The 14215-nt window shown below is 39.5% G+C and overlaps 1 protein-coding gene across 2 annotated transcripts in view; it reads left to right on the top strand.

Moving 5' to 3' along the window:
* SKIC3 (SKI3 subunit of superkiller complex) overlaps nucleotides 1-14215 on the top strand; it is a 73999-nt gene that overhangs the window by 37350 nt on the left and 22434 nt on the right. For both annotated transcript variants that reach the window (XM_075541287.1, XM_075541288.1), the window contains exons 28-34: nucleotides 596-673; nucleotides 1743-1867; nucleotides 2674-2797; nucleotides 4499-4720; nucleotides 5610-5682; nucleotides 12110-12163; nucleotides 12335-12443. In XM_075541287.1, the coding sequence (XP_075397402.1) occupies nucleotides 596-673; nucleotides 1743-1867; nucleotides 2674-2797; nucleotides 4499-4720; nucleotides 5610-5682; nucleotides 12110-12163; nucleotides 12335-12443 (785 nt within the window). The remainder of the gene's footprint in view (nucleotides 1-595; nucleotides 674-1742; nucleotides 1868-2673; nucleotides 2798-4498; nucleotides 4721-5609; nucleotides 5683-12109; nucleotides 12164-12334; nucleotides 12444-14215) is intronic.

Below are 14215 nucleotides of genomic sequence, written 5' to 3'. Positions count from 1 at the left end.
CGGGAAATGCCAGTTCTCTGCACATAAAAGAAACCAACCCTATTCCAGTCAGTGACCCTGTAGGACAGAGGAGACCTGCCCTCTAGTACTTCCATGCTGGTAAATCTGTTCAGAATCAGGCAGAGCAGCTGAGAGGTTTGAACTGCCCGCCTTTCAGTTAGCAGCCCAGTGTTTTAATTCTGCCATCACATGCTTGCTTGGGTTTATTGAAAGTGTCTACAATGGAACTGTTTAGGGCTCATTCTCATTTCTGAACTCAGTGCCATTGAAAAGATTTTCTGAATATAACAAGGGCACGTGAAAACATTCAATTTTGTGGCTCCAACTACATGTATATAACTATTTTTTAGAATATTTCTCATGTTCCCCAAGTATTTTAACACTTAAAATGTTGATGTTCACCATATTTAGCTGAATTGTTTTTGGAGTGTTTAGAACTCAAGTTCATTAAATTGTTTGACTTTCCATTATTTTCTTAATAATCCAAAAATCTAACTATATGTGCTGTTGGTACCAATTTTCACTAGCATTAAAGAATTAGTGGAATGAAATTATTGCACATAGCTAATTTAAAATACCTTGTCCTTTTTCAAAGGGCAATTTTATTGTTACAGAATACAGAAGACCAAGGTACTTATAATGCTACAGTAAGAAATTATGGCAGAGTGTTATGGTAAGCATTTTTCTTCCCATTAACTCTGTGACTCTATTGGGATTTTCTGGTGAAAGAAGTGGAGCAGTAAACAGTTTTTCAGGGTTGTGGGCATGAATAAATGAAGAAGATGGTGACATTCCTCCAGGATATGTAATTCCCACACTACCAGGCCATGTTTCTTTCCTGAACCTCTAACTACACCTAACCCCAGGGTAGAGAGCTGGTGCTTTAGATCAAGTTTACAACTTATGGTTTGCAGACTGACAAGAGGACATTTGGAAGAGAGGCAGTGACTTCTGTATAGTGGTAGCTTGGGTAATTGGAAGATAAATTATTTAATTTGTCTTTTACTGTGTTTTCTTAATTTGATATTGCTTTTAGGGGTCCAGGAATCCCTTTGAAACCACATGCAAAGAATTGTGGGTGTGTGCGTGTATGTGTGCACATGTGCATTTTGAGGGTAGAGATTCTAAAAAATGTCTGGTATCTGCTCCAAAAATACTGAAAACCAGTTATTGTAGAGGGTAGTACACAGACCAGAAAGGGACAAGTATGATGAGAAGAAGGTTTCTGGCTCAATTTTTTTTTTTTTAACAATTTCGAGCTTCCCCCAAATGGAACGGGGTTCTGTATGAAACATTATTAGAACTTGAGTTTGATGTTTCTGTTTTAGTGCTTCCATCAATTAGTTAAAATCTGAGCCAACTAGAACTCTTTTCCTGTTGTCACCCTGTAACTGAATCTTATCCACACCTGTTTCAGGTCTTCTAAACTGTCTAAAATTGGTAAAGCTCAGTCCCTTGGAGCAGAGAATAACTGTTTTAGCAAATCTTACAGAATTTAATATATGTCCTCTTTAGTTTTGATGTTTCATTAAATATAAACATAGTATCTTAGAAGAACATGTATACTTTCATTGAAAATAGTTTATCTTCTTTCTGTTTTTATTATAAATAGTTCAAACGTGGTAAGGAGTAAAGTATAGTACATAATGTAACTCATGTAAATGTAGACAGCACTATTATATTTTTAATAATACTGGCTATTATTTTTTATGTGAAAAGTAAATTGCATTTTTATCTCATAGTTCCATTGGTGAATATGATAAAGCTATCCAGGCTTTTAAGTCAACATCCCTTGGAGAGCTGGAAGACATCATAGGTCTTGCATTAGCTTTATTTATGAAGGGTCTCTATAAAGAGAGCGGCCAAGGTGAGTAGATTGCTTGAAGCTACAGAGCATCTACCTCCATAGGCAGATCTGGGTAGCACATATTCATGATGAGCTTACATGCAGAAAGAGAATTAAGATATGGGGGTGGGGTGGTGGTGGCTCTTCTGTATGAAATGAGATTAGGAATCAGGTGATGAGGAGTCAGAATGATATTTGATCTTTTTTTAGCTGTATTTAATACATGATTATGATGAATAGCCCTTCGAGGATGGTTATGAGCTGAGTGATATCTTTGTTTTACAGATGAGGAACATGAACCCTAATCTCCTTAAGGTAGAGATCAGAGTTAGCATTTGAAAACAGCTCTTCATTACCACACACTGCTTAAATATAACTGTCTGAAAAATGAGTACTTCAACTGTTATTGGCAATGGTAGATTTGGGGTATCGGAAAATGTTAGTGCATGTCCATGTATAGGGGTCTAGCTGCCTGTAAGTGGCTGCCCTACAGGATGGAATTGCTGGTCTCCACGTGGGGATTTTGGCTGTGTCTCAAAGGCGGCAGGGTCCATTTATGGCCTAAACTGGATCTTGAAGATGGTGACCCAGATTCTTTAGATAGAAGCCAAGGACTGTCACATAATAATTCGAATGACATCCCCAGGATCACCTTGGAACAGTTAAACTCAAATTATTATAAATTCATATACTGCCACATGGTAAATAGGCATGATTAAAATAGAGCCCATAAGTCTTTTTGAAGAAATAGGATTAGGAAAGAAAATTTTTTATAACAGTTCATCAGTCAAGGTTGGTTTTATTTTTCTTTCTCACTGTATTAACAGCCTATGAAAGAGCCTTGTCTCTTGTTGAATCAGAGCAAGATAGAGCACATATCTTGACAGCTCTGGCAATAACGGAGTATAAACAAGGAAAAATGGATGTAGCCAAGACGTTGCTCTTTAAATGGTATGTATGGTTGGCATTATTATTAAACATGACCAGAAACTTCAATTTTGGATTAAAATTTGAAGTAAAGTGAATGAAATCTTTAACCTTTTAGGAGCTTTTTACTGAGAAAAAGGATTGTTCCTACCTGGTTCTGAAGATTATGGCTTAATTTTATTCCCTGGATCCATCAGTGCTTCAGAGCCATCATTTTCCTTACCTTGTGCATATCTTAAGGAGTTCTGGTAGTGGAGTGGTTAAGTACCTGTCTGCTCATCCAGAGGTTAGCAGCTGTTCTGTGGCCGTCTGCTTCCATCAAGAATACAACCTGGGAGAGCTCTTGGGGCAGTTCTACTCTGTCCTACAGCGTCACTGCGATTGGAATTGACTCGAGGCAGTGGGTTACCAAAAACACAATCAAACAAACCAAACTCGCTGCCCTACAGTCAATTCTGACTCCTAGCATTTCTATCGGACAGAGCAGAACTACCCCCCTGGATTTCTGAGACTGTGGCTCTTTCCAGAAGTAGAAAGCCTCATCTTTCTCCTGCAGAGTGGCTGGTGGTTTTGAACTGCAGACCTTATGATTAGCAGCCCTACTTGTAACCACCAAGCCACTAGTGCTCCTGGCAATGGGTTAGGGTGTCTTATTAAATTTTTTGAAACAGTAATTCATCACCTGATTTGTAAAATTTTTGTATATTAGTAAGAATTTAAGTATTTGTTTTTTCTTTTTAAATTAATATTGGAATTCATATCACTATTTTTATTGCTTCTCTTGTACAAACTTACGGTATTCTGTGTACTTAGAATTGACTTTGGCTAATTAACATTCCTTCATGTTTAGACTCCTGTATCAATCTTTATTGTAAAAAAAGTTGGGTGCACATTTTAAAGTAAACTGTTTACTCTAGACCTGCCTGTGAAAATTCATGAATTCATACTTGTTTGCAAAAATTAAGTACAGTTTTTTTGCCCTTCCGAAAAATCATAGGAAATCATACTGGTAAATATGTGATATTTTTAATGTAAGAAAAATTTTAATTACATTTTAATGTTAAGAATCTTTTGGAAGGTTCTTGTGTTTTATTATAGTAAAAATGAATAATAATTATTAAAGCATTAAGTTTTTCAACAGCTATGGTTTTCTTTCTAAAAATTAATAAGGATTTTTAAGCATTAGTGTTTTCCATCCATTAGACTGCATCTGATTTCATAGAGAAATACGAATGCTAGTTGAGTGCATACAACCCATAAATTCGCCATAAATGTATACAATGATTAATGAGAATATGGTAAAGGTAGATAAAATTAGAACTTAGAAACATCTGGTTTCAATATTATCTAGCAAATTGCTTTTTCAGAATGATAAAATTCAGATCAAGGAGAAGCTTTCTATTTTTCTTAATTATACCTTTTAGGATTTTATTAAAACTAAACATTTTAGGAAAAGTACTCTGTTTACTGAGGACTGAAATCCAATTAAATATAATGATCAGAAAAGAAACTTGGATATTATTCCATGAATGACCATTGGTATTTTCAGCTGGTTCAGGAAATCAGGGGGTGTTCCTGGAAGCCAAGAAATTTGGTTTTATGTTTTAAAAGAGTTTGTGAACTTTGCATAAATTTCATTATGCACTCAATGCTAAATGTTTGACCAGTTGCATATACAAATGACCGTGCTCATGGCCAATAGACAACTAAAAAGTATATTTCCAGTTCTATCTTAAAGGAACCAACCGCGGAAAGCCTCCAAGCCCTGTGTGCTCTAGGATTGGCAATGCAGGATGTTACACTCTCCAAAGCTGCACTTAATGAGCTACTGAAGCACATCAGACAGAAAGACAATGAGTATCAGAGGTGCCTTCTGACGTCAGCTGTCTACGGGCTCCAAGGCCACAGTGTGGCCGTACAGAGACAAGCCGCCAAAGCTGTTCACAGGTAGCTTCTGTCAGTGTGAATATGAGACAGTAATATTCATGATGTAGTGTGACATGTAAACATTCTTAACAGAATGGTAAGTGTGTATCTGTGTGAATGGACATGTCTATATTGACATAGATATATAGAAACCAAATTGGGGCTTTAAGAAACTACATTGGACCAGGTGACTGCCTGGACATATTATTTTACCTGTAATGATTTTTTTTAAAACTCAGTTTATAAAGAGATAGAGAATAGAAACTTGGCCCCTATTTAGGCGAAAGCCCAAACCTATTTTAATATAAAAGTTCTTATGGCATCTTGAGTTTGTATTATGATCAGTCTGTTATTTGCTACTGTCCACGTTATAATTTTAAGCATTTTTTGTGCTCTGAACTGTTCATTAACTAAAACTGTACAATTTGAGGAAATAGAAACCTGTCAGCAACAGCAACACGAAATCTTGATTATAGTTTTCGCAGTAAAACATTTTTACTGGTAATCCTTGCTTGCTATTAAAATATGAAGCATATTCCTTATGATGTTATTTCTGTTTGAACTCATTTTCCTTCCATACCTCATTATTTGGCTTATAATCTTTCATATTTTATTTTCTCTGAACCCACCTTATTACATTTCCATAAACTTTCATGTTGCATAACTTTGTAATTATCACATTTCTGCCCATTTGTTCATACCTTCATAAGGATTGTTGGTATCTATAATAGCCATAAAGTTTGTTTTCTACAAATTAAAACTTTCCACCAAATGTGCATAATGAATATGAAATAGTTTTAGCTGTCTGGAAGTTCTTAAACTCAGGTGCTAAATAAAATGTTGGCTGTTGATAGTCTTTTTTGGTAAAGTGACCCCATTCCTCAGCCTGCTGCTTTTGATGTCTCCACAGTAACCCAGCCGACCCTGCTCTTTGGTCTCTGCTGTCTCGAGTGACTGTTCAGTATGCTCAGCGAAATGCAAAAGTAAGTAATGTTATCAGTCTGGGAAAAATCAATAACATGAAAAGAGTAAATAGCTTGTGGTAAATCACACAAATCTAAATGATCATTCTAGAAAACAGTTAATAGGAGGACGGAGTTGTGATACTGATCCCCATCTCCCGTTAGTCGCTCAACAGGTGGTACACTGAGTTGCCTCTGTCCACTGCTGTACTGTTCTAGGTGCTATGGAAGAGGCAAAGAAGTAGGGGGACTTTTTTAAACATGTAGATTATGTTGATAGCTACATTATGAAGTAGTGTATATAGTAATATTGCCTTATAATAAGCCTTATTATGTTTCCGATCCCCAAATCTAATTTTATTTCAAAGCTCCTTGACCATAGAGAGAGCCCTGGTGGTTGCTACACTGGGGTACATGTTGAGCTGAGGGCTCTAACCAATTAGGCACGCTATAGGAGAAAGACCAGGGAGTCTGCTGTCTTCGAGACCTACAGTCTCAGAAGCCCTCAAGGAGCAATTCTACTCTGAGGGTCACTGAGTTGGAATTGACTTAATGACCTTGAACTTTAATGTAAGGCATTAATAAATAGATCCTTGCTAATGTCAAAAATATAAATATGAACAGATATTGATGGTCTTTAAGAGATTTTGTACTGTAGTTTGTATCACCCAGATATTTTCAGGAGCCTATAAGGTATTCTGCTAACCTCCATGCCTAATATCCTTTCCCATTAGCTCACCTAACATTTACTCAGCATCATGGTGATAGCTATTATGTTTTGAGCAGTTAATAAATCTAAGTCTAGTGTCAGAAGTCTTCTGTACCCTATTTCCATCTGTTCTGTCCCATGCAACCCGATGCATGTCAGAGTAGAGCTGTGCTTTGTTGGATTTTCAGTGCTGATTCTTCGGAAGCACATTGCTAGGCTTTGCTTACGAGGTAACCTGGGTAACCTGTCAATACTTGGCTTAGCTACCAAGCGGTTTAACTGTTTGTAGTAGCCCCCAGAGTCTCCCACCTGAAGTCATAGTGGGTCTTTGTCTCTTGTTTGTTATTTCTACTGGTTTCACATGTGATAGCTTTTTTTCTTTATGTACTTCATCGTACATACTTGAAAATCTATTTGTAGGAATAATTTGAGACCTAAAATTAAGGAACCTTACCATGGAGAGAATTGATGCTTGCTTCTGCCAGGTGCTTTAGCCGTCCAGTAATCAGGGACCAAGGTTTCGAGTTGGAGGCTTCTTGACTAACTGGGCTACTGTGTGCCTGGGTTGCAAGGAGATTTGAGGTATGGTTTCTCACTCACCTTTAATCTGAGGGTACAGATGAAGTTTGAGGGAATAGCCTCTTAAGATCTCAGCTTACTGTGAGATGAGCTTCCTAGATACTCTCCCCGTATGTGACCTGGGGCTTTAGTTTCAATTAACTTGCCCAACTCAAGAAAAACCCAAACTCACAGTCATGCTGATTGACAGCATTGTGGGTTTCTGATACTGTAACTGTTGATGGGAATAGAAAGCCCAGTCTGTCTATCGTGGAGCTGCTGGTTGTTTTGAATCACCACTGCACCACCATGAAGCCTCTATTCACAATACATGTGAATACAGCAAGGAAGCAGATGGACTCTGGGCCCCTACTTAAATCTTAACTCAGTGCAAGAACAGTTTGTTCTAATGATGTGGCACTGTCTGTTACTCACCTTCCCGACATGGTTGCCAAAGACAAAATGGGTGCATAAGCAAATGTGGTGAAGAAAGCTGATGGTGGCCGGCTAAGTGATAAAGTGTCTGGGGTCTTAAAGGTTTGAAGTTTAAAAAGTGGCTATCTAGCAGGGAAGTAGTAAAGCTCACATGGAAACAGCATACCAGCCTGTGTGATCATGAGGTGTCAACTGGGAAAGGTATCAGAAGTTCAAAAGCAAGCAATCAAATTGATGTGAAGGAGCATAGACAAAGTGGAGACCCCCACCCCACCTGTAAGAAAATTGGACAGTCCCTCACAGAAGGGCCAAGTGGAAGGGTTGATATATTTTGGAAGTGGCATAGCACTGATGAAACACATAACTATCCTCTAGTTCTTTAATATTTCTTCCCCTTACTGTTATGGTCTTTATTTTACCTTAGTACTCTTGCTAGACCTGTGTATGTTCATTTGCATAATTAAGAGCATTCGATACATGTAAGCCAAGATAGATAACCTTCAGAAACAGTAACAGGAGTAATGAGGCTATGGGAAGGGGGATAGCAATGGTGACTGTATAACCCCACTTGAGGGGAGTGAATAACAGAATTGCAGGTGAATGGATTCATTGGATGGTATAAGATATGGCAAATAATAAAGGGGAGCTGATATAAAAGTAAATTATGCTTGATCTAACTGAATTATGAATTGTTATAATATGGGTAAGAGCTCCCAATAAATTATTAATAATAAAACAAATAAAATTTTAGAAAAATAAAGGGAAAATTGATCTGCAAATGGCAGAAGTAGCTTCCATACTTGCTTCCCTCTTTGATTCCACTTTTCCATTTCAATTTTGGCCTGGCAAGCACTTGTTATTCAGTGCTTTTAGGCATATATTAAAATTTTAAATTTTTTCCAGTAGATCTTAAATTTTAGTATGCAAATAAAATCACTTGGGAATCATGTTAAAATGCAGATTCTAATTCAGTAGACCTGGCGTGGGGCCTGTGGTTCTGCATTTTTCACTCTTACAGTGAGGGCTGATGCTGCTGGTACACAGTACTCTTGAAGTCAGGTTATTCCACACTTTGAGTTATTTTCAATGAATGAGTTCATTCCGGGTTCTAAGGGAAAGATATGGAATAGTGCAGGAAACAGTTTTAGTGTGACCTGTCAAGTCTGTGTTGGAATCCTCTCTCTAACAACAAAGAAAGTGCTGTCACATCCTGGTAGCCTAGTGCATTATGGACAGGGCTGCTAGCTGCTATCTACAGTTCAAACCCATCAGCTGTTCTCAGGGCGAAGAGGAGGCTTTTTGCTCCTGTAAAGATGTATAGTCTTAGAAGCCCACATGGGCTGCTCTACTCTGCCCTATAGGGTTGGGATGAGGCAGAATTGACTCGACGACAGTGTTATGTTATTGTTTGTTCTTTTGTAGTTGTGCTCGTATGGAACCTAGATTAAGAGGCAGCCATTAGAACAGAATACAGGGATACTACCTGGTTTAAAATAAGGAAAGTTGTGTCAGGGCTGTTACCTCTCACCACACTTAGTCAATTTATATGCTGAGCAAATAATCCGAGAAGCTGGACCATGTGATGCAGGCAGCATCACGATTGGAGGAAGATTCATGAACAACTTGTGATAGGCAGACGACACAACTTTGCTGCTGAAAGTGAGGAGGACTTGAGGCGCTTGCTGATGCAGATCAAGGATTTTAGCCTTCAGTTTGGAAATCCTCCCAATTGGACCAGTAAGCAGGATCATGATAGACAAAGAAAAGATTGACGTTGTCAGGGATTTCATCTTGCTTGGATCCGCAATCAGTGCTCAAGGAAGCAGCACTCAAGGAATGAAATGAAGTATCACACTGAGCAAATATGCTGCAAGAGACCTCTCTAAAATATTAAATAGGAAAGAGAACACTTTGAGGGTTAGTGTGCTTGCGTAACCTGGTGTTTTCAGTCGCTTCAGATGTTGCTAAAAATAGCCGGACCATGGGAGAAATGCAAAGGGATGGAGAGGGAAGAGAGGACAACCTGGCCCACCAAGGCCCAAGGATGATGTTCCTGCTTGGAGAAGACAACGCAGGGGGAGGACCGGAGGGCCAGCCCCACCATGGGACATGGTGTTCCTCACTGAACCATGGCACTGCGGGGACAGTACTGGAGACACAGTGCGGGCATAGTGCACGGTCTGGCCCCATCATGCAGGGGGGAGCCACTGAGGGCGTGCAGCAGAGCAGCAGGGGGAGCAGAGCGATGAAACCCCCAGGGAATACCAAAAATAGATTTGGGAGACAGAGAGTGGTACCCCATCCAACTCGACTGGAAAGCACTTGTAAAGGCCAACAAACAGACCTTGAACTATTGATAGGCATTTCCATTTTTGTCAATGGCTTTCTTTTTGCTATTGTTATTTTGTGTTAGCTTTTTTGCTGTTGTTATTGTTCTGTTGGTTTTGACTTCCTTTGTTTTATTTGGCATTGCCTGGTTGTTGCACTTATTAATGCATTTACATGTCTATCTAGATAGTCCAGATAAATAATTCAGAGATGAAAATAATGGGACCAGTGGTTCCAGGGAGTAACGGGAGAAGAGAAGGTAGGAGAAAGAAAGTGGGGGGAGGGGAGAGCAACCCAGGGACAAGGGAACAAGTGAACTGAAATCAATGGAAGGAAGGTTGTAAGATGCCTACTGGGGGCTCAATCAAGGGCAATGTAGCAGTGAGGAATTACTAAACTCGAATGAAGGCCAAACGATGGTGGGACAAGAGGGAAGTAAAAAGGAAATAGAGGAAAGAACCAGGAGGCAAAGAACAATTTTAGAGGCCTAAGTGCAGGCATGTACATACGTAAATATATATATAAAATGAGAGTGGATTAGAACTATGCACTCATCTATATGTTAAGTATTAAGGTTGTAGATGGACATCGTGACTTGACTCAAGTACTCCCTTAACACAAGAACACTTTGTTCTAACAATCTGGCATTTTATGATACTAACCTTCCCTATATAATTGCTGAAGACAAAATGGGTGCATAAGCAAATGTGATGAAGAAAGCTGATGGTACCCGGCTATGAAAAGATATAGTGTTTGGGGACTTAAAGGCTTGAAGGTGAACAAGTGGCCATTTAGCCGAGAAGCAACAAAGTCTACATGGAAGAAGCACAGCAGCCTGTGTGATCAAGAGGTATCCGTGGGATCAGGTATCAGGCATCTAAGACCCAGAATAAAACCATACCCAAGATGAATGTGGCGGGCAGCATGGAGTGGAGACCCAGTGCCCATCTGTAAACATTTGGACATCCCCTCACAGAGGGGTTACAGGGAAGAGATGAGCCATTCAGGGTGCAATATAGCACCGATGAAACACACAACATTCTTCAGGTTATTTGGTGCTTCCTTCCCCCCACTATCATGACCTCAATTCTACCTTATAAATCAGATCATACCGGAGCATGCACACTGCTACAGATAAGAGCCTTCAACACAGGGAATCCAGGAGAGATAAACCCCTCAGGGCCAACAAGGAGTGTAGAGATGAGAATCAATCACAAGCATAAATCTATAATCCCCTCCCAGGCGGACAAATAATAGAAAAGTGGGCGAGGGATGACGGAGGACAATTTAAGATGTGGAAAAATAATCTATAACTTATCAAAGGCTCATGAGGGAGGGTGGGCAGGAAGAAATGGGGAGCTGACATCAGGGGCTCAAGTGGGAAGAGAATGCTTTGAAAATGATGATGGCGGCATATGTGCAAATGTGCTTGACACACTGGAGGAATGTATGAATTGTGATAAGAGATGTAAGAGCCCCCCAATAAAAGTATTAAAAAAAAACAAAACAAAACAAAACACCCCAAAACAATCAACCCAAAAGATCAGAAACAAACTAAATGTTTATCACAGCACAAATCTCTGGAAAAATCAAAGGAAAAAGGTTACAATACAAAAAAAAAACCAGCTGGACAATATATGGCAGAGGACGAAGAATTGATGCATTTACATTGCAGCATGAGTGAAGAATACTGAATGTCCATGGGCTGCCAAAAACGGAACTATTTGTTCTTGGTACAAGTAAGTCAGAACACTTCTCAGAAACAATGATGGCCATCCTTTGTCTGCTCACTGTGGGACACAGTCAGAACGGGACCTGTCTCTAGAGAGGACATTGTGCTGGGGAAGCAGAATGTCAATGACAAAGGGGGGGGCCCCTCAATGGGATGTATTAAAATAGTGCTTGTAGCAATAGTATCAAACATAACAAATTGTGAGCATGGCACAGGACAGGTAATGTTTAGATCCATGGTCCGTGGGGTTTCTCTGAGTCAGATCTGAGTCAATAGTAATGACAGTGATTTTTATTAATACTATGTACTATCACAATTCAGATTTGTTTATCTTTTTGTACAGATCTGTATCTTAGTGTCTTACCCTTCTTCCATTTCATATTTCTATTTGTTGGAAATGCATAAACATATTTAATACGAATGTCAAATCATGTCACTTTGGACTCTGTGAGTGTCATAGAAGGACAGAGTTGAAAGCAGATCACAAAAGAAATGATTTCCTTTCCCCCAAATATCCCAGTGGTCTTCATACCATGGAGTAGTAATTAAACCATTCAGGAATTTGAAAGTTGTGAAGGTAGCAAAACATGTATTTAAATTGATATAATGGAAATATTTTAGCTGTCTTAATTTTTATTAGTGAAGGTTTTTCCCACTGTCTAAATAATCAATATTTTCTATTTTAGGGAGGTGCTATAGCAGGACATGTGGCTCACATACTGGACTCAAATCATGGAAAGGTGAGTTTGCCCCAGTCACAAGGAGTGTTCACCTGGAGGGAGGACTAGAATTAATTTTCTTGACGGCTTTCTGGATTGTATCGTATTATCAAGAACTTGCATCCCTTAATTACTTTGAAATAAAGTGTCTATAGATTGACTCATATACTTCTTTCTCTTATTATGTAAAAGGCACTATTGTACACAGCAGTGAATCAGTTGTCCATGGGGAGCAGTCTAACCGATGATGCAAAAAATATTGCTCTAAAGACCATTCAGAAGGCAGCTTTCCTTTCTCCAGGTGAATATAGTATAATCATTTCTTTAAATATTTTTACATGTTGCATTTGTGATTTAAAAAGGTGGCATTTGTAGTTCTATGAAATAAGATCAAAAGTGAATTTTAAGAAAATGTTTTAAAATTTTGCCAGTCACTGGATTATCTGCATCAGGCTGCTAATAATTACAAAATAATCAATTATGAAAGTGGGTTGAAAGGAATGCTTACTTAAAGAGACCATTTTACTCAAAAAAAAAAACAACCCACTGACATTGAGTCCATTCTAACTCACAATGATCCGAGAGGACAAAGTAGAACTGCCTGAGACTGTAAATCTTCATAGGAGCAGCGGCCTCATCTCTCTTCCTTGGTTCTCGTGTCTATCAGCCCCGCGAGTGATCCACTGTGCTACCAGGGGACCCTTCCCAACTCCTAGTCTCCCTAGAGAGGGAGGGCATCCACTGTTGTCAGTCTCCATGGGAGCAGACAGCATCATTTTTCTCCTCCGGAGCAGCTGGTGGTTAGAACTTCCCTCCTTGTTAGATGTTCAGCTTGTACTGTTTCCTAAAAATCTGAATTACATTTTTCCAAGTAGTTGTATTTTATTTTTTTTATCACTCTTGTTTAATAATTGCAGCTACTGAGCACAATTAGTTGCTTTGATATGTTGTTGCTCTCACCTTAAAGGGAGGAGCTGGGTCTTGTGTGGCCTCACCTGAGCTAGCCTTCCCTTATTCCAGTTACCTGTAACCTGTGCTCTTGTGATCACAAAGGGCAAGGCGGGGTTGCAGTTGACACTCTATCATTGCTCTTTCTGGGGAAAATGATGTAGAAGACTTGACTGTGTAGCATTTGCAGGGCTGTGAAGTGTATCGTTATTATTTAAATATGAAATATTGCATAAGCGGTGATTTCCCCAGAACACATCCACTGTTTGTTAGTTCAAATATTACTGTTTTTGGTTAGAGTCCCGGGAAACAAAACTCAGATCGAATGTTATATTCATAATAAATTGTAAACATCCTTACTAAACTGAAAAATATCCAACATCTCCTAGATTATACTGTAAAACAAGGAAACAAACCAACATCCCACTTTCTTCAATGAATAACAAGATATCTGGGAGACTTCAGTTTGCCTATTACACGCATTGGTTGAGTTCCTGATTTTTGATAGCAAATAGTAGAATGAATTATTCTCAAGGAGTCTTACTTTGAACCCAAGATCATAGACGACCTGTACGTCTTTGACTGTGTAGGCGGCATAAACTTTAGAAAAGTAAGATTGCCCAGGGAAGGTCTTGTCTGATAATCTCCTAGAGAAATGCATACTCGGGCAGGGCCCAGCCATCAGAGGAGGTGCTTTGAATCAGGCACCGAGTGAGGAAGATGAGCACCTGCTTGAGGTTTGTCCCGGGGTCCAGTGACAGTGAATGTAATGCGGTTGTGCGCATTCCCATTTGAATTGTGGTGCTGGCTAACGATATTGAAAGTGCCATGGACTGCCAAAGGAACAGATAAATCTGCCTCAGAAGGGCAGCCAGAATGCCCCTTGGAGGCAAGGATGGCGAGCCTTCGCTTCACGTGCTTTGGATTTGTCAGGCCAGCCCGATCCCTGGAGAAGGACATGCTTGGTAAAGTTGAAGGGCAGCGAAAAAGAGGAAGACCCAGGACTGAAATCGCTTGGCACCGTCAGTGGCTGCAACCAGGTGTCGAAACCTAACGGTTGTGAAGATGGCTCCGGTGTTCTGTTCTGTCGCGCACAGGGCCACTGTGGGTCAGGACACACTTGAC

Source organism: Tenrec ecaudatus, chromosome 2, assembly GCF_050624435.1.
Source record: "Tenrec ecaudatus isolate mTenEca1 chromosome 2, mTenEca1.hap1, whole genome shotgun sequence".
Lineage (NCBI taxonomy): Eukaryota > Metazoa > Chordata > Mammalia > Afrosoricida > Tenrecidae > Tenrec > Tenrec ecaudatus.
The sequence above is the reverse complement of the archived record's forward strand: the minus strand, read 5'-3'. Positions and strand labels throughout refer to the sequence as shown.